The sequence below is a fragment of the Equus asinus genome, chromosome 12 (genome assembly GCF_041296235.1).
Source record: "Equus asinus isolate D_3611 breed Donkey chromosome 12, EquAss-T2T_v2, whole genome shotgun sequence".
Classification (NCBI taxonomy): Eukaryota; Metazoa; Chordata; class Mammalia; order Perissodactyla; family Equidae; genus Equus; species Equus asinus.
This window is the reverse complement of record NC_091801.1, coordinates 15,219,231-15,233,539: the sequence shown is the minus strand read 5'-3', so window position 1 is coordinate 15,233,539 and position 14,309 is coordinate 15,219,231. Positions and strand designations below refer to the sequence as shown.

At 36.4% G+C, this 14,309-nt stretch overlaps 1 protein-coding gene across 3 annotated transcripts in view; it reads left to right on the top strand.

Annotated features, from left to right (window-relative positions):
* Window positions 1-14,309, top strand: part of XKR9 (XK related 9) — a 31,959-nt gene that overhangs the window by 352 nt on the left and 17,298 nt on the right. The window contains exons 2-3 of one of the 3 annotated variants that reach the window (XM_014862648.3): window positions 2,077-2,156; window positions 9,105-9,659. In XM_014862648.3, the coding sequence (XP_014718134.1) occupies window positions 9,385-9,659 (275 nt within the window). In that variant the 5' untranslated portion in view covers window positions 2,077-2,156; window positions 9,105-9,384. Of the gene's footprint in view, window positions 1-2,036; window positions 2,157-9,104; window positions 9,660-14,309 lie in introns of those variants that run through there. The other 2 variants (XM_044766695.2, XM_070481096.1) reach the window with 2 other exon arrangements.

The window sequence follows — 14,309 nt, the reverse complement described above, 5'->3', positions numbered from 1 at the left end:
GTGTTTAATCCTCTGCGTGGGAGTTTTGTCCCCGTCTGCCAGGCACCAACACTTGCCCCCATCTGGCCAACTCGGGGAGCTGGCCTCTCCCCTCTTGTGCCACCCTCCTGCCCAGAGAGCCGGCTGGCCTCGTGGAGGAGCTTCATTCCCAAGACACAGGGACCTATTTTCTCTGTAAGGAGTCCTTTACTAATTTGCTAAGCGTTAACTATTCCGGTGTTAACGACGGCTCCCCTTCAAAAAAATCGAGTCACAGTTTACCTAAAAGGAAACGTGCAGATCCTAGGATGTTTCACCCAGTTATAACAATTGCATGCAACTATTACCCCAAAGAGGTATAGAATATGTCCCCTCTCCCAGCCCAGCCCTTTTCCAGAATAAGTGAGAAACTGACACACTTGGTGCTCGTAGTCCTAAAATTTAGGACAAGCTTTTTTAACATTCTTTTTTTGCAGGTATTTCTGAAGAAAAGACTGCCATTAATTTATAAAATATTTGTTTTACAAATCAGCAGTTTAATAGTCCAGATCTTTTGATACACTTGTATTGTGTGTGACAAATTGCTTTGCCTTCTGTCTCAAACAGGTACTTTTAATGGAAAAGTGTTTCAGAAACCTTCTCTGAAATAATCGTGTAAATTATCCCCTCTGCAATGAGAAGGCAAGCAGTATGCCTTTAAAAAAAATTCTTGGAATAACCGTCAAAATTCCATACATCAGGAATTTTCAACTCACCAAGATTTATTAATTTTTAGCATCATTAGTGGCTATTCAAGCAGAAAAGTACCTCCATCTTCCCTTTTTAAGAGCTCTGTGGTGGAAAGCCAGCAAACCTTTGAGAAGAGGGTGGAACAGTAATTTCTGGACGATAGTGCTCTTCCTGAGACTCCTGGCAGCTCTGTTTTCTTATCCCTTAGCTTTTTTTTTTCCTTTTTAGTTAGAATTTCCCTTGAGCTTCCATCTCAGTTTCATTTAGTCCATTGCTAAGTTCTTTATTTGGCAGATGAAGCAACGGGTCTGACAATTTAAGAGTTAAGTGACTTACGCAGAGTTATACAAGAGACGCTAGCGGAGGAGCAGGAACAGAGGGTAGCTAGTGAACTTGCTTTAGACGAGTTGAAATTGAGGTCATCGTGGGATATTTCCAGTAAAGAAATCTATAGGCAGTTGGGTATATGGGTTGAGCTCAGAAGACAGAGCTTCTTTGTGGATAGTTTAGCAAAGTGACTTTAAGTTCTTCTCCAAGAAGTAAGACCAAAGATTTTTACATTCTGTTCAGTGACATTTATAGTCGTTTATCATCTGCTACAACATGCAAAGTGTTGTTGTAGATGTATTGAGGGGGTGTTAGAATGAGTAAGGTAGTAAGCTTTCTAGAGGCTTATAACCAGGAGGGAGTCATACATGATCTTATTTTAAAGCATATGTGGGTAAATCCTAGAGGAGAAGTACAGCTAAAGGACGGGATTGCAAGGATGAAGGGAAGTATCACGTTCATTGCGAATATCTGGGAAAGCTTAAAGGTGGTGGATTTTGAGCTGATTCTTAAAGGATTGATAGAACTTGATCAGGCAGATAGAGGTAGAAGGGCATTCTGGAAAGTAAATAACCTTGAGCAAAGGCTTGGAATTGGAAGAAATGTAGTATTTATTTTGAGAATAGAAACTGACAATCATATGTTCTTGGGGCATCGCATTTGACAAGGTACAAAGTTTGAAAAAGTAGGTGGGGCTACATTAATTATACTTTGTAAGTTCTTCATCGGAGTATCTTAAATTCCAGAATCTCTCTCCCTTTCTGACATGACCACTTGGACATGCTGTGAGGCAAATTGTATATTCTTAAAACTTAATTGATAAATGCAGTAAAAGCTTGTTATGTACTCAACCTAAAAAAGGAGCCGTGTTATTCCTCCTCTCAATGTGATAGTTATGAAGGGATGTACTGACGTTACAATGATACAGACTCTGTTATCACTAGATTAGAAAATCCCACATGTGACTAACAGGTGATTTCAGTTTCCTTTTAGCGTTTGATCTTAAAGGTTTACATGCTCTTTAATTATACTTGTTTTCAGTGAAGAAGAAATAAATATTTGCGGGATGAAGATTTTCCAGAAAGGACTTGGATTTAAAGAAGGCTTTTTATATTTGACAAGTAAGTCTGTATTTTATGTATGTTAAATTTGGTTGAAAAATGAAAGTTTGCTGGTTTTTACTTCTTCAAATATTTTCTTTGTCGCAAAGAGATCATATATAGTGGGCAAAGGTTACCTACTTTGGCTGGCAGCCAGGTAGCCACACAGCTGGGTTGACCTCTGAATGAAGTTGGATTGTAACTGTCCTATAAAGTCAGTGAGTGTCACAAGTTCTCTATGAAGTCACATTTTGGAGGTGGCGTTATTTCTCCTAAGGTGGTATTAGAACAGAGATCACCTGAAGGGATCAAGATGAACTATCCTTCATACAAGTTATACCACTATGTGGTTATTGAGAGAGCTGTGTGTTCTCTTTATGAGAGCTGCTATATATATCATCTTGCCATATAGTTTTCTTTCCATTTAGTGTTATGTTCTGCCTGACTAAATTAGGAGTATAAAAGTTTCCATATCAGATGAGTCTAAAGGTATAACTTGTTTTGTTGTGCTTCACTTTATTGTGCTTTGCAGATATTACATTTTTTACAAATTGAAGGTTTGTGGCAGCCCTGCATTGAGCAAGCCTATTGGCACCATTTTTCCAGCAGCGTTAGCTCACTTCATGTCTCTCTGTCACATTTGGTAATTCTCACAATATTTCAAACTTTTTCATTGCTGCTATATTTGTTATGGTGATCTGTGATCAGTGATCTTTGAAGGTACTATTGTCATTGTTTTGGGGCACCATGAGCCACGTATAAGATGACCAGCTTAATCCGATAACTGTTGTGTGTTCTGACTGCTCCACAGACCACTTGTTCCCCTCTCTCTCTCCCTCTTCTTGGCCCTCCCTGTTCTCTAAGACACAACAGTATTGAAATTAGGCCAATTAATAACCCTACGGTGGCCTCCAAGTGTTCAAGTGAAAGGAAGAGTCGCACATCTCTCACCTTAAATCAAAAGCTAGAAATGATTAAGCTTAGTGAGAAAGGTATGTTGAAAGCTAGGCCTCTTGTGCCAAATAGTTAGGCAAGTTGTGAATGCAAAGGAAAAGTTCTTGAAGGAAATTAAAAGTGCTACTCTAGTGAACACAGGAGTGATAAGAAAACAAAACAGCCTTATTGTTGATATGGAGGAAATTTTAGTGGTCTGGGTAGAGGATCAGATCAGCTGCAACATTCCTATAAGCCAAAGCCTAATCCAGAGCAAGGTCCTAAGTCTCTTCAATTCTGTGAAGGCTGAGAGAGGTGAGGAAGCTGCAGAAGTAAAGTCTGAAGCTAGCAGAGGTTGGTTCATGAAGTTTAAGGAAAGAAGCCGTCTCCACAACATAAAAGTGCAAGGGGAAGCAGCAAGTGCTGATGTAGAAGCTGCAGCAAGTTATCCAGAAGATCTAGCTGAGATCATTGATGAAAGTGGCTACATTGAACAACAGATTTTCAAGGTAGATAAAACAGCCTTCTGTTGGAAGAAGATGCCACCTAGGACTTTCATAGCTAGAAAGGAGAAGTCAGTGCCTGGCTTCAAAGCTTCAAAGGGCAGGCTGACTCTCTTGTTAGGGGCTAATGCAGCTGGTGACTTTAAGTTGAAGCCGTTGGTCATTTACCATTCCGAAAATCCTAGGGCCCTTAAGAATGATATTAAATCTATTCTGCCTGCGGTCTATAAATGAAACAACAAGTCTAGATGACATCATATCTGTTTACAACATGGTTTGCTGAATATTTTAAGCCCACAGTTGAGACCTACTGCTCAGAAAAAAGATTCCTTTCAAAATATGACTGCTCATTGACATGCACCTGGTTATCCAAAAGCTCTGTTGGAGATTTACAACAAGATGAATTTCCTTTTCATGCCCGCTAACACACCATCCATTCTGCAGCCCACAGATCAAGGAGTGATTTAAACATTTAAGTTTTATTACTTAGGAAATACATTTTGTAAGGTCATAGCTGTCAGAGATAGTGATTCCTATGGTGGATCTGGGCAAAATAAATTGAAAACCTTCTGGAAAGGATTCACCATTCTAGATGCCATTAAGAACATTTGTGATGCATGGGAAGAAGTCCAAATATTAACATTAACAGAAGTTTGGAAGAAGTTGATTCCAGCCCTCATGGATGACTTCAAGGGGTTCAAGACTTCAGTGGGGGAATTAACTGCAGATGTGGTGGAAATAGCAAGAGAACTAGAATTAGAAGAGGAGCCCGAAGATGTGGTGGAATTGCGGCAATCTCATGATGAAGTTTTAGTGGATGAAGAATTGCTTCTTATGGATGAACAAAGAAAGTGGTTTCTTGAAATAAAATCTACGCCTGTTGAAGATGTGAAGATTGTTGAAATGACAGCAAAGAATGTAGAATATTATATAAACTTAGTGATAAATGAGCGACAGGGTTTGAGAGGATTGACTCCAATTTTGAAAGAAGTTCTGTGGATAAGATGCTGTCAAACAGCATCGCGTGTTACAGGGATATCATTTGTGAAAGGAAGAGTTAATTGATGTGACAAACCTCATTGTTGTAGTGTTTTAAGAAATTGCCGCAGTCCCCCCAGCCTTCAACAACCACCCCCCTGATCAGTCAGCAGCCATCAACATGGAGTCAAGACCCTCCACCAGCAAAAAGGTTATGGCTTGCTGAGGGCTCAGATGATGGTTAGCAGTTTTTAGCAATAAAGTATTTCTTAATTAAGATATGTACGTTGTAGTTTTAGACATAATGTTGCACATTTAATAGGCTATAGTGTAGTTCAAACATAACTTTTATATGCACTGGGAAACCAAAAAGTTTGTGTGACTCACTTTATTGCGATGTTCGCTTTGTTGCGGTAGTCTGGAACCAAACCCTCAAGATCTTTGAGGTGTGCTTGTATTGAGCCTGATGTTCTGCCAATAAGGCAATTTCTAAGTTCCTTAGAAATTATTTTTTCCATCTTGTAAAACTTGACCACAAACTGCTAGTGTTTCCCTCATCCATGCCAGGTAAAGGACGCTCTCTTTGTGGGGAGAGTGGTTCAGAAATGCGCACGTGGAGTGCTTAGGTATTGTCTGTAATTGTTTTTTTCTGCTTTATGTCCCCAACCCCCCCTGTACATAGTTGTATATCTTAGTTGCAGGTCCTTCTAGTTGTGGGATTGTCTGTAATTTTAAGGAAACTATCTACATTAAAATTAGCTTACTCGTTAGGGATACCTAACCTGAATACCCAACATCTCTAAGCCTCAGTTTACTGACCTGTTGAATGGGACCCATAATGCTCCTCTGGTGGGGATTTGTGAGGATTAAATGTAATTATTTTATGTAAAACACTTCACACTTAGTAAACGCTCAGCAGTGGTAGCTATTGTTATTACTGTCTATTCTTCCATACATATATGGAGTGGTTTTTTTCCTTAGATAGTGAAGCTTAAGACATTACATTTTTTTTTTTTAAAGATTTTATTTTTCCTTTTTCTCCCCAAAGCCCCCCAGTACATAGTTGTATATTCTTTGTTGTGGGTCCTTCTAGTTGTGGCATGTGGGACGCTGCCTCAGCGTGGTTTGATGAGCAGTGCCATGTCCGCGCCCAGGATTCGAACCGACGAAACACTGGGCTGCCTGCAGCGGAGCGCGCGAACTTAACCACTCGGCCACGGGGCCAGCCCCAAGACATTACATTTTTTAGAATGGTGTTAGAACACACCCTGGATACACATTAAACACACCCAAGATAACCATGCTAAGAAATCTGCCAATATTTTGTGGAACTTTTGTTTCTGGAGGACATACTCAAAATCTAGTACATTAGACTTTCGAACTAGCTGTTCCTTCCACGTGGAAAGCTTTTCCATGTGATATCCACGTGGCTAATTTTTTTACTCAAATGCCACCTTCTCAGTGAGACCTGCCCTGAGCATTCTAATTAAAATTGCAACCCATAAAATGTCTGCCTCTATTCCAGCTCCTAATCTCCCTTAACATGCTCTGTGTTTTTTCCATAGCACTTGCCACCTTCTAATATAATACTGAATTTACTTGTTATTTTATTGTTAATGGACTATCTTTCTCTGCCAGGATTTAAGTTCTGCAAGGGCAGGGGTTTTCGTCTCTTTTGTCACTTGATATATCCCAAGAGCCTAAAACAGCACGTGGTAGATTCTAAGTAAATATTTAATTAATTCAATTGAATAAAACCTTCTGATTAAGTCTCATCCTCCTTAACTCCATGCTTATGTTGGACATGATGTCTTTCATTTTAAGATAAGAAACCTACTGCAGGGAAATTCATGGCCTGCTAGATTGTAAAACCTCCTATATATATATATATATTTTTTTTTTTTTTTTCTTCTTGCCGAGGAAGATTCGCCCTGAGCTAACATCCATGCCAATCTTCCTCTATTTTTTTAGTATATGGGCTGCCAGTGCAGCGTGGCTGCTGAGAGAGTGGTGTAGGTCTGTACCCAGGAACTGAACCCAGGCCATGGAAGTGGAGCACACTGAACTTAATCGCTACGCCACCCGGGCTGGCCCCAAAACTCAGATTTTAAAATTATTTTTTCCATCCTGTTGACCACAACATTCTTGACAGGAAAAGTAGTGATAATGGACTCTTGGTTTTTTTTTTTTCTGTTAGAAGAGTGAAATACTTTCTAATATGATTCTGAAGTCTTTTAAACAAAATACTGCTAAGTGGTAAAATGATAAGAACCCTGTAAATATTAGATTGTGTGTGTTTTTAGTCATACTTTTCCCTCTGGTTTCTGAAGTAATAAGTGTTCTTTATAGGTCACATAAGGGTATTAGTCTAATCAGGCTGCCATAGGAGAAGACCACAGACTGGGTGGCTAGAACAATGGCAATTTATTTTTTCACGGTTCTGGAGACTGGCAGTCTAACACCAAGGTGCTGGTGTGGTTCCTTTCTGGTGAGGCCTCTCTTTTAGGTTACAGATAGCTACTTTCTCATTGTGTCCTCACATGGCCTTTCCTGTGTGTGTGTGTGTGTGTGTGTGTGTGTGTTAGGGGATAGATCTCTGGTGTTTCTTATAAGGACACCAGTCCTGTCGGATTAGGGCCCCATCTTGTGACTTCTTTTAACTTTAGTTACCTCCTTAAAGTCCTATCTTTAAATACAGTCACCTTGTGGGGTTAGAACTTCAACGTGAATTTTGGGGGGAAACAACTCAATCCATATAGAAAAGAATGAAGAAGGAAAAATTCATCTATAATACAATTAATTTCCCAAATAAAGCCATTATTAACATTTTGTATTTCTCCAGTCATATTTCCTTTGCACAGTCAAAGCTTTGAGATCCTGTGATAGTATTTTTCCACTTAACATTCTTTACAGTGAAGTCAAAGATGGCAAACTTAGATGCTTACAGGGATTAGGCAGACAGGCAAGGTCATAATGATAACTTAGATTTTTTGAGTCCTAACTGTATGCCAAGTACTTTTCTAGAGGTTTATATATATTATATGTGTTATATTAACCTTCACAACAACCCTGTGAGGTGTATACCATTGTTATCTCCATATTTCTGATGAAGAAAATAAGGCATAGGGAAGTGAGAGAACATGTGCAAGGACACACAGCTGGTAGGTAGCTGCATTAATGTTTGAGACCCGGTTGTGGAAATGACTGAAGTGGGCTGGCCAGCTGCTGTGGCAGGCTCGAGAAAGCATGTCCCATCTCAGGGAGGACCCAGTGCTGATGAAGGACTGCTGGTCTGGTGTAGCGGATCTTCCAGGTTTTGATAGCAGTGAAAAATCTGGATTTTTAAATGAAGTGTTGGCAATTAATAGGAACATTTTTAAAAACACTGTTGAGTGTTTTTTTAAAAAAATTAAAAAAACATTTTAGAAACACTGTTGAGTCAGGCAAATCTTGTCTGCAGGTTACATTTAGCCACATTTATAAAATAGGGGTCATAATAATAGTATCTACATCTTAAGTTTGGTGTGAGAATTAAATGGAGCATTTTATATACAACATTTAGCTGAGTGCCCGGCACATAGTGCTAAGTGGATGGTAGCTATCATTAGTAGCATAAACATCTTCTCCAGTCATCGAAATTCTCTATAAATATCACTTACTGTTGTTTTTATTTTAAGAAATTATGTAAGTAAGATGAGTACATGTCTGTTGTAAAAAACTCAAACAGTATAAAAGAATATTTAATTAATTAAGGGATGGAAGTTGCATTTGCTTCCTACTCTCAAACTCTTGAGATATATAATTAAAGCCATAGATATATATAATTATATATATTATATATGTAATATATAATTAAAAATATATATAATATATAATTAAAAACCATAAATGTGATATTTATCCTTCTGGCACTTGCTTTTTTCAGTTAATACCTTCTGAAGATCTTCTAAAAGTCAGTTTGTACAAAGCTGCTTCATTCTTTTTTAAAGGTTGCATGGTATATTCTTTAGTATGGATGTACCATAACTTATTGAACTCTCAGTTGTCATTTAGGTAATTTTCAATTTTTTGCTATTATGAAAAAGGTTCTGCAAAGAGCGTAATATCTTTGTATACATTGGCGAATATTTCCCTAGGCTTGATTCTTAGATGGAATTGTTGAATCAAAAGCCTATGAAGAATTTTCACAGCTGTTGCACCTTTGTTAAATAAATTTTTAGTAGGTTTTTAATATTCTACTTTATGAATCTACGATTATTTACCATTCCTTATATTGACATGTTTAAATTGTTTCCGATTTTTTGCCACTATCAGTGGCCCTGTGATAAATATCTTTGTGAGTACGTTATGCTTTTTAAAAGGTAAATAGTCTGAGAGGAAGGTGTCAACTAGTAAGTATATTTCTGAGACTTTACTTTCCCAAAGCTGTTATAAGAACTATCTTTAGTGGTAATTATTATTTTTAGAAAAGGTAGAGCTTTGATAAAGTCATAGTCTAGGGTTTTTAATATTATTCTCAAGATTTTTAGAATCTTTTGTATATGTTTCATTTTAGGTGTTGTCATCTGTAATGAAGATCATTGTGAGACAGAAGATTGAATAAATACTTATAACATTGGCCCAGGATTAGAGATTTAGAAAAGAAAGTTAAAATTAGTGACTTTGGTTTTAGTGTTCCAATTTCATAATATTTATTCTTTCTTCTAAATAGATTTAGGAGGTAGAAATTAAAATTCAGTGCTGTACCAAAGGCTGCACTAATATTGGTTCTGGTACTTTTTTTTTTCTTTTTTGTATGAGAGAAGAAAGTGGATAACCAAGGGCCGTAGTGACTCATGATGAAATATACTAAATTGAATTTTATGATGTCAGCTCTTGGCGTTATAATCTATATAACTGATTTAATTGTGGACATTTGGGTATCCGTCAGGTTTTTCTATGAAGGGCAGTACGTATTTGGTGTTTTAACAGTGAGCTTTATGCTCTTTGGAACAATTGTGGTCCAGTGTTTTAGTTACTCTTGGTTCAAGGCCGATTTAAAGAAGGCAGGTCAAGAAAGTCCGCGTTGTTTTCTTCTACTTCATTGCTTGCAAGGAGGAGTTTTTACGAGGTGAGCATACATTTTTGATTGTTAACACTATTTTTCTTTTATCCAAATGGAAACTACCTTTCTGTATCTGGATAGTCAAGTGTACAAAGGTCCCCTACTTGCATGTAGGCCAAAGGTTGCTTGCCCCTTGCTATCACTGCTTATATGAGTCATTGCTGTACTGTCAGAATGTTCCAGGGTCATTAATAGAGTTTTTAATTTAATTTACCTAATGAAGTTACTTTTTCTGATGTGTGCTCACTTTTTATGGGAAGGAAACAGACTTATTTCTATGTCTTGTGAATCTTTTATCTTCTATTTTATATTCCAAGCCTGATTGTGTAAATATAGCCCATCACTTGCAACTCTGATAGAGCACTTATTTTTTTGTTATTTATACCATTGATTTAACTAAAAGAAATTTTTACTATAATAATGCAGTAGCCATGTGGTTAGCTAGGTACGGAGTCATACACAGAACTAAAAACAACCTTAGGAATCATATTGTTCACACCTATTTTGTAGTTAAATTAGGATCTAAATAGGCCCTGAGAATTCTGTGATTCTCTGTATATCTGATTTCCTATGACCTTTTCATTATTACCTTAAGGGATTTAATTCTGTTAAATTAATGTTTAATTGTTAAAAGCAATATATATATTAAAGGTAAAGAGAAAAATTAAAGACAGGTTTTGAATTTGGGCTATTTTAATAGCCATCTTTCTTGAGAGAGTTCAGTGACTATAGAATTCTAGACGAGTAGTTACTTTCTCTCTGCACGTTTCATTCTCTTGTCTTTTGGTGTCCATTGTTGTTCGTGAGGAATTAGATGTCATTCTTACTGCTGTTCTTTTAGAAGTATTTAGTCTTTTTTTCTCTCTGCTCTTATGATTTTTCTCTTTATATTTGGATTTCTACAGTTTATGATATATCTAAATATAGGTTTATTTTTATTTCTCTTGCTTGGGATTTGCTGGTGCTCTTGATTGTATGGATTATTATCTTCTATCAGTTCTGCACAGTTCTCAGCCATTGTCTTTTCTAACATTTTCTTTATCTTATTTCTATCTCTTTTCCTTCTGAGACTCCAAGAAAGTGTAAGTTAGACCTTATCACTGTATCTAACATGACTGTTATATGTTAGATATTTTAAATTTTTATTTTTGACTCTCTGTAGTACATTTTGTATAATTTTTTCACAACTCTTTTTTATTTCACTGGTACTTTCTTTTGCTATGGCCAGAATGTTATTAAATTCAACCACTGAGTTTTAAATTTTGACTATTAAAATTTTTATTTTTAGAAGCTCTATTTGTTTTTTTTTCAGGCTGCTATGTCACTTTTTATAGTTTCCTGTTCATTGCAGGTATTTTCAAACTTGGTATTTACATCTTTAAACGTAGTAAGCATAGTTTTTTGTTTTTTGTATTTGTAAAGATTGGCATCTGAGCTAACATCTTTTGCCAATCTTTTTTTTTTTTCCCTTCTTCTTCTCCCCAAAGCCCCTCAGTACATAGTTATATATTCTGGTTGTAGGTTCTTCTGGTTGTGCTATGTGGGATGCCACCTCGGCATTGCCTGATGAGTGGTTCCATGTCCGCACCCAGGATCCAAACTGGCAAAACCCTGGGCTGCCGAAGCAGAATGCTGAACTTAACCACTCGGCCACGGGGCCGACCCCATAAGCATATATTTTCTTTCATTTATAGTTCCAGTATCTGAAGACTTTTCAAATTTGTTCCAACTGGTTCTGCTTCTACTACTGAGTACCTATATTCCCTTGTTTTCCAGTATGCCTGGTATCACTAATTATGTTCTGGTCATTGCCCTTGAAAGAATTACTTGTGGGACCTTCACCAAGCCCTATCTAGAAGCTTTGATTTTATTCCTAGGAGATAGATGCCTAGAGGTTCTGTCAGGTGCTGTCTACACTTAAATTCATGGCTTGAGGTTCCTGGCCTACATAGGTTATGCATACCTGGGGTGCAGCTCTGTTCAAGGAAAGTCTGTGTCAACAATACACCAATCAGTTTTTACACAAGTCGACTTACTGAGGTATAATTTTACGTACAATAAAATACACGTTTAAGTTTACAGTTATAAATGACCTCAACAATTGTGAGGCATTGAGTCTTCAATCCATGAACAAGGTTTTTCTTTCTGTTTATTTAAACTTTCTTTAATTTCCTTCAGCAGTATTTTGTCGTTTTTAATGTATAGATCTTATATATATTTTGTTATAATTGTCCCTAAGTCATTATTTTTGGATGCTATTATAAATGGTACTTATTTTTAATTTCAGTTTCTAATTTTTCATTGTTGATATATAAAGTTATAGTTGGTTTTTATATTGATCTTTTATCCTATGACTTTGCTAGGCTCACTTGTTAGTTCTAGTAGCTTTTTTATATACTCCTTAGGATTCTTTATGTAGATAATCATGTCATTTGTAAATAAATAAATCAATATTTGCTTTATTGCAGTAGTCTGGAACTGATCCTGCAGTATCTTCAACTGATGCCTGTGTATTTAAAGTGTACAACTTGATGATTTGATATATGTATACATTGTAAAATGATTGCCACAATCAAGCTTATTAACATATCCATCCCTCTTAGAGTTGCCATTTTCTTTTCCTTTTGCTTTTTTGTGTGGTGCAAACACTTAAGATATACCGTCTGAGCAAATTTGAAGGAGACAATACAGTAGTGTTAACTCCAGGCATATTGCTTCACGTTAGAGCTCCAGAACTTATTCATCTTGCATAAATGAAACTTTGTACCCCTTGACCAGCATCTCCCCATTTCCCCCTCCTCCCAGCCCCTGCTAACCACCATTTTATTCTCTACTTCTATGATTTTGACTATTTTAAATTCCACATATAAGTGAGATCATACAGTATTTGTCTTTCTGCATCTGGGTTATTTCCGTTTAGCATAATGTCCTCCAGGTTCTTCCATGTTGTTGCAAATGGCAGAATTTTCTTCTTTTTAAAGACTGAATAGTATCTCATTGTTTATATATACCACATTTTCTTTACCCATTTGTCTGTTTATGGACATGTAGGTTATTTAATGCTGAAGTGAACATGGGAGTGTAGATATCTTGTCGAGATCGTGATTTCATTTCTTTTGGATATATACCCAGAAATGGGGTTGCTGGATTATACATAGTTCTAAGTTTTTTAATAAACCTCCATACTGTTTTCCATAATGGCTATACCAATTAACATTCTCACCAATGGTATACAAGGATTCCTTTTTCTCCATATCTTTACCAACACTTGTTATCTTTCATCATTCTGAGAATAGTCATTCTAACAGGTGTGAGGTGGTATCTCGTTGTGGTTTTGATATGCATTTCCCTAGTGGTTAGTGAAGTTGAGCACTTTTTCATACACTTGTTGAACATTTCGTTTGTCTTCTTTTGAGAAATATCTATTCAGGTCCTTTGGCCATTTTTTAATGGAGTTATGATTTTTTTTTGTTATTGAGTGTAAGAGTTTATTATATATTTTGGATATTAACTCTTTAACAGATGTTTGGTTTCTTCCATTCCGTAGTTTGCATTTTCACTCTGTTGATTGTTTCCTTTGCTGTGCAGAAGGTTTTTAGTTTGATGAATTCCCATTTGTCTATTTTTGCTTGTGTTGCATGTGCTTTTGGTGTCATATCCAAAAAAATCATTGTCCATACCAATGTTGTGAAGCTTTTCCCCATGTTTTCTTGTAGTAGTTTTATGGTTTCAGGTCTTACGTTTAAGTCTTTCATCAATTTTGAGTTGATTTTTGTATATAGTGTGAAATAAGGGTCTAATTTCATTCTTCTGCATGTGGTTATGCAGTTTTCTCAGCAGCATTTATTGAAGAGTAACCTTTCCCAATTGTGTGTTCTTGGCATGTTTTCTAAGATCAATTGATCATAGATTTGTGCATTTATTTCTGGGCTTTCTATTTTGTTCCATTGGTCTATATATCTGTTTATATGTCAGTATCATACTGTTTTAGTTACTGTAGCTTTGTAGTATATTTTGAAATCAGAAAGTGTGATACCCCCAGCTTTGTTCTTCTTGCTCAAGATTGCTTTGGCTGTTCATAGTCTTTTGTGGTTCCATCTGAATTTTAGGATTTTTTTTTCTGTTTCTATAAAGGATGCCATTGGGATTTGGATAGGGATTGCATTGAATCTGTAGATCACTTTGGGTAGTGTAGACATTTTAACAATATTACTTCTTCTAGTCTATGAACATGGGGTATTTTTCCGTTTATCTGTGTCTTAAATTTCCTGCATGAGTGTTTTATAATTTTCAGTGCACAAGTCTTTTATCTCTTTGGTTAAATTTATTCCTACATATTTTATTCTTTTTGTTGCTATTGTCAGTGGGATTGTATTCTTAATTTCTTTTTTGGATAATTTATTTTTTGTGTATAGAATTGTGACTGATTTTTGAATGTTGACTTTGTATTCTGTGACTTGACTGAATTCATTTATTAGTTCTAATGGTTTGTTTTCATTGAATCTTTAGGCGTTTCTATGTATATGATCATGTCCTCTGCTAACAGAGATAATTTTACTTCTTCCCTTTCGATTTGGATGCCTTTTATTTCTTTTTGTTGTCTAATCGCTCTGACTAGGACTTCCAATACTATGTTGAAAAGAAATGGCGAGAGTG